General features: G+C 34.6%; 1 protein-coding gene across 1 annotated transcript; it reads left to right on the top strand.

Annotated features, from left to right (window-relative positions):
* The first annotated feature begins 5507 nt into the window (after positions 1-5507).
* LOC132277498 (patatin-like protein 2) lies at positions 5508-7487 on the top strand. Its single transcript, XM_059779353.1, has 7 exons — positions 5508-5639; positions 5845-6026; positions 6124-6310; positions 6437-6598; positions 6724-7026; positions 7153-7325; positions 7409-7487. The coding sequence occupies exons 1-7, from the start codon at positions 5508-5510 to the stop codon at positions 7485-7487; spliced, it is 1218 nt and encodes a 405-aa protein (XP_059635336.1).
* Positions 7488-10595: the final 3108 nt, after the last annotated feature.

Here is a 10595-nt window from a genome sequence, read left to right as displayed (position 1 = left end):
TAAAATCTAACAAAAATTACTTACTCATCGATTTTCGGCAAGTTATTTTACGCACCCCACTCAATGGGTGCGACCACAACCTCAACCTAAACCTTTGTCAAACACTCTAAAAGTAAAAATAAAAAATATATTTTACATCAGAAAGGAAAATATTTTACGTCGAAACAAACTGATGTGATACTTGTGGTGGTCAAAAAAATCAAATTTGTCATTCAGGAAACATCCATAGGGATGTTAAACTGTATTACAGATAGAGATATTCTGCAAAGTATGATCGAGTCCATAAATTTTATGAAGGATAAAGCCTGTCTATTAACTTGTGGCCATTTAAAACCCTAGTTCAATGAATCGAGAATATCAAGTTGATATAAATTAGAGTAAAGTCCACAAGGTATGCAATTCCACATCAAAATCACGAGTAAATGAAGGCAAAGGAAAGTTATGTAGCATGTATATACCATATCGCAATTATTAAGTTATCTACAGTCATAGTTGAATGGTTTACCGATGTTTTCATTTGACACTACGCCACCTTTCTCGAATGCAAATGATATGTTAGTAATTAGTAGAACTTCTCCAGGTCTTTGAATTAATTAAGTAGGCAGTACCCAGTAACCTCAATCTGCAGCAGACAAATTACACAATTTAATTATAATTTGCCATTGAATGAGATTTATCAGAGGAAAATAAAAATTCATGTACTCCTTTGGATTATCTGACCAAAATAAATTATTCTATTTGGACCATTGTTGCCTAATTATTCTTACCTACAAGTCTTACCTAAAATTCTCACATATATTGCATATGGAAGAAACTCTCTGAATTATGAATACAAATCCAACTCTTGATTACACAAAAGTGTCATATATATTTCACACTTTTTGTGTAATCAAAATTAGAAAGTAATTATGCTCCAAGTAAGGAGCATCCAAAAGGGAGCCCAAACAAAACAAGAAGAAGAAAATAACACATCAACAACACCATTATCTATAGCTGTTCCTGTTCCTCCATTCGAAGAGCCTCAGAAGATGAGCACTATCCACGAAGCAAGGCCAAAACCAGTTCAAAAGATTATCAACGTACAGCACTGATGATAAAACATAACATGAAAACTGATGCAAAGCTAAATCAAAAATTCGAGGAAAACCATAACATAGAACTGAAGGATTATAAGGGTAAATTGCATTAACCTTCCCTGAGGTTTCGCCAACTTGTTTGCCAAATTACACTGACCTCCCCTATCAGAGTTGTCGATCGAGTGGGACGGTGATAACAATTCTTGTGTAAATACGTTTCTATCCTTATAAATATATTGTAATTTATTGCAATAAGCATGTCTTTCAAAAACAATGTGAATAAAATGAAATTAACAGCTGGGGGGAGATCAATGTATATTGTTTGTGTCTCCTCAGAGAATTTTTTCTATTATTATTCTTTTCCCCCTGAAAGCCTTTTTCATTTGGTCACTCCATAAATATATATCTGTGTGTGTGTAAGCATCCCTTATGCTAGGGAAAGGCATGTTAGGCACCTCTAAATTTTTTTACCTTTGCCTATTGTGATTGAGCATCATGGAGCAATATGTAAGAATATTCTGAATTACCTTCCTTTTCCACAACTCAGTATATATTGAAGTACAAATCTTGGAAAGGTGTTCAGCATAGACCATACACAATCACTGATTGCTCGGTAACATCTAAAGTTTAGCTTGTCTTTGGCAAGTATTTTCATAACCACCTCATCTGCAGAACAGTCCCATGCAAGACTAATAATTATATTTAAATGTGGTGATTGAAACTATATTTTTAAGTTTTAGTAGGCTCAATCCACAGTTCCTAATTCAGAAAAGGATACAAAAGACAATAAATAAAAAATAAAAAAGCAAATTATGGTATTATATACTCATAGATCAATTCCTAACAGTCAACAAAGCCTTCCATTTCTTGTCTTACCTTGCCATCTTCATAACCAGATTTTCAACAGCCTGTACATTGTAGTCTTAACTTCAACGTATTGCTTCTTGAAACTCATTCATCAGAAAAATGGCATTCTTTTAAATGGAAATTCAACTTGGTAAATCTAAGAACTAAAAATATGACATCACCTCAAAACTTATGGATTTTAATCAGAAAGCACCACATGAAAAAATGTCTACGACCTCCTTAGAACTGCAGGAGGTCAAAGAGGAGTCACAATTCATCTTCGTAATTTCCTGATTTGTCATATAATTTCTTGCTTTTGTTTTCTCTCATGGTGACTCATCAAGTCTACTTGCTACAGATTAACCTTCCAATTTAACAATTTCAAAGAGATAAATATCTTAGAGAGCAACAGTAGTTGGTCATTTAGAGTATAAAATTTAGGACATATATATAGAATCAGATAGAACAGATTTCTCACTGTTAATTTTATATATGAGTAGACAGTAATCGATACAATTGAGAAACATTTAGAGCCATGCATCAAACCATTCATTATGGATGTCATTGCTGCCTGGCAACGCAACATCCATTTTCTTTAAGATCGTGTCATTTATTTTGTTTGTTGATGATATTGTTCTATGTGGTGAGTGGTGGTCAGAAGAATCAAATTTTGTCATTCATTATGGATGTTAAACTACAATACAGACAGATATCCTGCAAAGTATGAATTCAGAAATTCTCATAAGGAAAAAGCCTGTATATTAACTTGTGACCTTTTAAAACCCCAAGTTCAATGAATCCAGTATATCATAAGCTAAGCAATTGCACACAAAAAGCATGAGTAAATGAAGGCAAGCATATCCCAATTATTTTAAGTTTTTGTTAGGCTCACTTCCTCAATGTGGCATGCATATCCCAATTATTAAGTTTATCTACACGCATAGTTGAATGGTTTACCAGTGTTTTCATTTGACACAACGCCGCCTTTTTGAATTCACCGAATAGGCAGTACCCAGCATCCTCAACTTCTGCAACAGACAAATGAAACAATTTATAATTAATATGCCATTGGATGAGGTTTATCAGAGGAAAATAAAAATTCACGAATTGCATTGGAATATCTGTACAAATTATTTATTCCATTTGTACCATTATTGCCTAATTACTCTTACCTACAATTCTCTCAAGTCTTACCTAAAATTCTCACACATAGTGCACAGGGCCCAGGGGATTGCTGCCAAAGCAGGAGACTGCTGTGGGAATGTGGAATCTTCTATTCATTTATGCTTTGATATAGGCTTGGTCAAATTTAATTTAAAGAAATTACAAGCTGCATGAATTTCGAAGCAGATGCATCGTTCATGATATCGTTGAATCTTGAAAAATAACAAGGGTAAGTTGCCTATAAATGTCCATCCTCATGAAAGTGTGTTTCTCATTGTCACAGAACTTCAGAACTCTCTCCAAGGCTATTAAAACTTCAAATTTCTTCTGCTATCCGAAACTTCAATCTCTCTGTCTCTCACCCTTTTAGTAACATGGAAGGAAAAAAGTCATTCCTGCAGCCCCCAACTTGATATCAAAGTGTGATATCAATGAATCTAGAATATCAAGTTGATATCAAAGTGTTCACACGGTTTTGGGTCTTACGCTGGTCGATGGACTTTTGCAGGCGTGCCAAAGTATCTGTATAAAACACTCAAAATTATGAATTGAACACCAGCCTATCCCTTTTCCGGTGGCGGACTCCATGTAAATGTGTGAGAGAGAGAATAGTAAGAACTCCCAGCAAGGTTCTTTTTATGCCTTATTTGCAAGGACTTTTTTATAAAGGTATTAAAAGAAATAAAATACAATTTAAAGTAAATGAACTGGCTGAATTGAAATGAACTGAAAAGTAAATTAGCCGAATTGAAATAAACTTAATGTTTACAATGGAATGAACAGGCCAAATTCAAATGACAATAATCTGATCAAAGATTTGTCGTTGAATCCGTTGCATAAAACAAAGATTAAATTTGTAAATAGTATAATTAAGCATTGCAAAAGAAGAATAAGTTACTGAAACTTAGTTTCTTCGAATGAAATTTGCCATTTGGACAAAAGATTTGAAGATAAAATGACGTTGAGTCATTTGATGAATTTTTTATTCATGCTATTTTGTGGGTGGTGCTGGACAAATTGGAATAGGATTACAACTTTCCTATTTATAGAATTCTTTCTCAACTTATTTTCCTAACTCTTTGCTAGCAAATCTCTTCTTCTCCTTGATTTTCTTCTTTTCGTAATTCAAACTACGTTAAAACCCAATATATAACCCAATATATTTCTGCTTCTTTTCTCGTCTTGCTTCAATAGAAAATTCTTGCTAAAAGACCTTCCTTGATTTAGTCAATACCAGTTGCTCAAAATATTGCTGAAAAGTTGCTAATTTTTAGCAAATCCTTTCCTTAAGCTCGGCAGCCATATTTTCCTTAAATGGCCTAATAGCCATTTATAGCTTTTGAACTTATCCATGACTCATGCAACTGCCGCCTTTTTTTTTTTTGGAATTCCTTCTCCAATTCATTTTAGCTAAATCTCTAGTGTTTCTTTCCCAATTAAACAACCTATTTGAATTAAATCAAATATCAGTTGCCATATTTCAGCAACCACCTTGTTGATAAGGTGGCTGAATATATGTATTTCCCTAGATTTTCTCATTTTGTTTCTCTATTGGCCGACTTCCCTTAAAACACACTAACACTTGTCGGCTTCTCACTGGTTCACGTCACCGCTGAGGTGACTGCCAAGTTTTGGTGCCAACACAAAGTAAAGTCCACAAGTTATGAAGGCAAAGGGTAGTCTTATAAGACATATTTTAAGTTATTTTAGGCACATTTCTTCAATGTGTATCATATCCCAATTGTTAAGTCATCTACAAGCAAAGGTGAATGGTTTACCAATGTTTTCATTTGACACTACGCCGCCTTTTTCGAATGCAAATGATTCGTTAATAGTTAATTAGTGGAACTTCCCCAAGTTTTTGAATTCGTCGAGTAGGAAGTACCAGCAACCTCAACTTCTGCACCAGACGAATTACACAATTTATAATTTTCCATTGGATGAGGCGTATCAGAGGGAAATAAAAATTCATGAACTACTTTGTATTATCTAATCAATATAATTTATTCCATTTGGACCATTATTGCCTAATTATTACCTACAATTCTCTGAGTCATACCTAAAATTCTCACATATGTGACGTGGGGACCATCTTTTACTGCCAAAACAGGAGACTACCAAGATGACTACTGTTGAAATGTGAAATCTTATATTCATTTATGCTTTGAATGATACAGATTTGGTCAAATTACAGCCAAAAAAAGTACACGCTACATGAATTTTGAAGCAGATGCATCGTTCATGACATTGTTGAATCTTGAAAAGAAAAATAAGGATAAGGAGCCTATAAATGTCCATCCTCATCACAGAGTGTTTCTCATTGTCACAGAACTTCAAAACTCTCTCCAAGGCTATTAAAACTTCAGATTTCTTCTGCTATCCGAAACTTCAATCTCTCTTGTCTCTTACTCTTTTAGTAACATGGCAGGACAAAAGCCAATCCTACAGCTTCCAACTTATGGAAACCTAATCACAGTTCTCAGCATTGATGGAGGTGGAATAAGAGGGATTATCCCAGGAACAATCCTCAGCTTTCTGGAGTCTGAGCTTCAGGTAGGGTACTATCTTCTGTACTTAAATATCAAAATATGGCATTTCCAAATGCATTTTTCAGTACATGCAAAGTCAAAAGAAATTTTTCTTTGCAGACTTCGCTGATACAAATACTCATGTCAATTTCATGCAAAGTACTTGAATATTCATCTGAGTTAATGTTTATAATGCAAAATGATTTATATGCTTTTTTCATATGGTGCAGAAACTGGATGGTGAGGATGCAAGAATTGCTGACTACTTTGATGTGATTGCTGGGACAAGCACAGGTGGACTTGTGACTGCCATGCTTACTGCACCGAATGAAAAGAATCGTCCCTTGTTTGCGGCCAAGGATATCAAAGACTTCTACCTCGAAAGCTGCCCTAAAATCTTCCCTCAACTCTGGTAATTATTTATAACGAATTAAGTATATGCTAGTTAACTAGTTATGGTTTATTTTTTATGGTTGTTAACTAATGTGGTTGAACTTTTTGAACAACAGCTCTTCATTTCCTCGTGTAACGAAGATTATTAAAGCCCTGTCAGGACCAAAATATGATGGGAAGTACCTCCACAGCATCGTTAAGGAAAAACTAGGAAACACAAAACTACACCAGACATTGACTAATATTGCAATACCAACATTTGACATCAAGACACTCCAGCCAACAATCTTTTCCAGCTATGAGGTTAGTCCCTTTATAATTTGTTTTCACAACTTACAATTTCCATTCATTAAATCATTTATTGAAAGGCATTGTAATGGTTGGAGTTAGGAGTGTTTGCTTATTTTGTGCATTTCATGGTTTAATTAGGTGCACAACAAACCAAACTTGGATGCCTCGCTCTCAGATATATGCATTGCAACCTCAGCAGCACCAACATACCTTCCAGCACATTACTTCGAAACTAAAGCTCCTGATGGAAAAGTGAGAGAATTTAACCTAATTGATGGTGGTGTTGCTGCAAATAATCCGGTATTTATTTATTTATTTGAAAGGTTATAATTTAATGTTTAATACAAAGTTTTAAAAGAAAATTTCCTTATTTTTCCCTTTAGGTATGTGTTTAACTTCATCTTATACTTCAAATAATGTTTCAGACTCTGATAGCAATTGGTGAAGTAACAAAGCAGATCATGAGGGGAAATCCCGACTTTCTTGCTATTGAGAAAATGGACTATGGTCGTTTATTGGTTATTTCTCTCGGAACCGGCTCACCAAAAGCCGAGGAAAAATATAATGCAGATGAAGCAGCTAAGTGGGGTATGTTGGGGTGGTTAACAAGTGGTGGTTCCACCCCAATAGTTGATGTGTTTTCTCAAGCAAGTTCTGATATGGTGGATTTCCACCTTTCTGTGGTTTTTCAAGCCTTGCACTCCGAGAAGAATTACCTCCGTATTCAAGTATGTGCATGTGCTAATAAACAGTGATTTGATATATATATATATATATGTAACTGATTAATCTTCTTTTAACTCTATGTCAACCAACATTTATTATTGACTCTGTTGAACCAAATCAAATTGCAGGATAACTCACTAGACGGGATAGTATCTTCAGTTGATATAGCCACCAAGACTAACTTAGAAGATCTTGTGAAGGTTGGTGAAGGGTTGCTTAAGAAACCAGTTTCAAGGGTAAATTTGGAGAGTGGTATTGTTATGCCTTCTGATCAAGAGACTAATGAAGAGGCTTTAAAAAGGTAGATCTTATTCTTATTGATTTTATATATAGTTTTGCTTGATTTTTCCTTTTAATAATTCTAACAAAATTCTGGTATCACAGGTTTGCAAAATTACTCTCCGAAGAGAAACATCTTCGCAATGCTAGATCACCACATGGCCACGCCCCAAGTTATAAATGACTTTAAGCAAAGATATAGAGTTTCTTGAGGTTGTTTTTTTCAGAAGGCTGTGAAAGTTGAAGCCACTCCTCCATATTCATTCTTTTTTAACAAGGTCCTGTTGGGATACATATTGTCAATGATATTTTACTTTTTATTTTCTAGGTAAGTACATGTTGTCAATGTAGTTTTTCTATATTCTTTGAATTAATGTATTCAAGAAGTTGTAGATTCACCAAGCAATAAAAACTGTGGAGGATTTTGAGACGTGTGAACTTTATCTGATTACCTTGTGAGACATATGCACTCTATCTGACATGCAACAAACTCTTTGAATTATTAATACTCAACTCTTAAATTCATTATCACGTTGTAATATGATAGCCCTATAGACCTAGAACGCTGGCTGTTGTCTTTTGATGTTGAATGTCAGTATTGCAATATTAGTCAATGTATATGGGAATTGCTACACGAACACGTAGTAATTTAAGAACATGGTTAAAGAAGTGTTCATTAAAGAAATTAGGTTAATTAAAGTAGATTACTAGCAATCAATCAAGCTCCAACCTTTCAACACAATCGCAAGTAAATATGATGTTATATATATATAGGGCTAAGTATATAAAACACCCCTAGGTTTACTTTTTAAACAAATAACACCCTTCTCTTTTACTTTGGATATATAACTCCCTTAGAAATTTAAAAACGTGTTGCAAACTAGGACTTTTCGGCAATCTACCCTTAGAAAAGTACTGTTAACAAATTAACAAATTTCGGCAATCATTGATCACTTGGCAACGTCTAACTTTTTGCTCATCTTTGCCAAATATTTTCCTAACCACCTCATCTGCATGCTGAACAGTTCCATGCAAGACTAATAAAAGGTACATTATATATATTTTATCACTAGATGCGGTAGATGTGAAAATTGGAACAACCAAGGGCAGATCCAGGAATTGTCAATGGAGTGGACTAATATTTCTTTGGGTGGGCTAACACTAGTAATTTTTTTTTGAGCTGAACTAAAATTGGGTATAGTAAAAATAAAAATAATAATAATTTGGGTTGGGCTTGGGTGGGCTCAAGCCCACCCCTAGATCCACAAGTGGGAACAACAATTTTTAATTATTTGTATCCTCTATCCTTGGTTCCTAATTAAAAAGAGGATGATTGAGAATGCTGACATCATTGAAGCTTCCCACATTGCATACAAACTGCAAAAGGCAATAAATAAATAAATGCAAATTTTGGAGTAGCCCTCATGTTATTATACTCATAAATTAATTCCCAACAGTCAACCAAGGTCTCCATTTGTCATCTTGCATTCCTATTCTTAACAACTAGTTTTTCAACTGCCTGTAATTATCTTTCTGCGACATTAATTAATTCCTCATTCATTAGAGTATGAAAGCTGGGACATAATATATAACTAGAACAACATAGAGCAATTTCTTCACTGTCAGTTTTACAAATGATTAGTCATTATTCGTAACAATTGAGACACATTTAAAGCCACATGGAACCATGCAAAAAGCACTGATGGGCACATTTTATCAGCCTAAATTTATCAGTGCCTCTAAGATATATGAACTTAACAGATTATATATGTTCTCTTGGAAGGGATGTTGTGATTGTTTGCTAATACCATTTTCTCTCCAACTTCATATGTGAAATAGTTCAGTTAATTGTTGATTGTTGTTTATGCTGTTGCTCACCATGCTTAAGGTGGCTAGTGGTCAAAAGAATCAAAATCAATTTGTGAAACATTTATTGGGATGTTCCTAAACCAAATAAATAAATAAAACATTTATAAGGATGTTAAACTATATTATATATATATATATATGTGTGTGTGTGTGTGTGTGTCCTTCAAAATACAAATGAATCCATAAATTCTCCTAAAGTTTAAAGTCTTCCTTTTAACTTGTGACCTCCTAAAACCCATGTTCAATGGATTCAGAGTAGTATTATATAAATCCATAAATTATCAGAATGATAAAGTGCATTTTTTATTTTTTATTATTTTTACTTTTTTTCCTTGGATATATATGTTTCTAACTTGCATTATATTTGAAAATTTTCAGACTTTGATTGCAATCAGTAAAGTAAAAAGCATATCATGCAGGGAAATCCCGACTTCCTTGCTATTTCGAAAATGGACCATGTGTTAGCACCTAAAATATAATATGAAGTAATCATGCCACGTGGTCAAAAATCCTAAGGTATGAACTCTAGGTCAGCCCATGATCATCGGGGCAAAAATATTAATTTCTAATCACGGTGATCAGAATTAAGGTCGAAAATTAAGAAGAATGGAATTCTTAGGCCGTTACGACTGAGATAAAGTATTGAGCTCATTACCAACCATGATCATGATCAGGAGTCTCAACCAAGACTCTCAGTCACTATGGTCATGATTAGGAGTCTCGGCCATTATCTCTCAGTGTCACTATGGTCATGATCAAGACTCTCAGTCACCATGGTCATGATCAGGAGTCTCAACCAAGACTCTTAGTCACTATGGTCATCATCAGGAGTCATAGCCAACTATGGTCATGATTAAGAGTCTCAACCAACCACGACTCTCAGTAAGTATGGTCATGACCACAACTCTCAGTCAGTATGGTCATGATTAGGAGTCTCGACCATTATCTCTCAGTCATTATGACCTAAGAAAGTTTCTCAACGAACCAGGGTCGAGAGTCTCGACCAGTGATCGAGAGTATGCCTAATTGATGGACAAGCTCAGACTAGGATGGATCGAATATCTCTTCGGGCCATAGTCACTTGAAAAGTGTTTGGTGTGATTCAAATGAGGACCAACTATGAATCCCAATGTCTCAAGAACCCAACAAGTCTAGTCTGGAAACTTAAAGAAAGCTTGAAATAGAAAAATACAACCTGACCATGTGAAAGGTCTAGAGATTCAGAACTACAGATGGAAGGTTCTCACCTACATCTGATGAACAAAGTCAAAATTATCAGTAATCAGATGATCCCATAGCCAATGTACAAATCAAGCTATGCATGATAGGTGTAGAGAGCTAAAAATAGTCTGAAGACCAAAATCATCAAGCATAAAGGAAGATGCACCATTTAGTCAAAAATACTATGCCAAACACAATTGTA

The sequence above is a fragment of the Cornus florida genome, unplaced genomic scaffold (genome assembly GCF_030987335.1).
Source record: "Cornus florida cultivar Cherokee Brave unplaced genomic scaffold, ASM3098733v1 CherokeeBrave_3.0.0_Hap2_Chr10, whole genome shotgun sequence".
NCBI lineage: Eukaryota > Viridiplantae > Streptophyta > Magnoliopsida > Cornales > Cornaceae > Cornus > Cornus florida.
Note: the sequence above shows the minus strand (reverse complement) of the source record. Positions and strands in the feature narration are given on the sequence as shown.

Coding starts and splice junctions, on each gene's coding strand:
- LOC132277498 (XM_059779353.1), top strand. CDS start 5,508: ATGGCAGGACAAAAGCCAATCCTACAGCTTCCAACTTATGGAAACCTA. Junction 5,640..5,844: donor TTCTGGAGTCTGAGCTTCAG/GTAGGGTACTAT, acceptor CATATGGTGCAG/AAACTGGATGGTGAGGATGC. Junction 6,027..6,123: donor AAAATCTTCCCTCAACTCTG/GTAATTATTTAT, acceptor TTTGAACAACAG/CTCTTCATTTCCTCGTGTAA.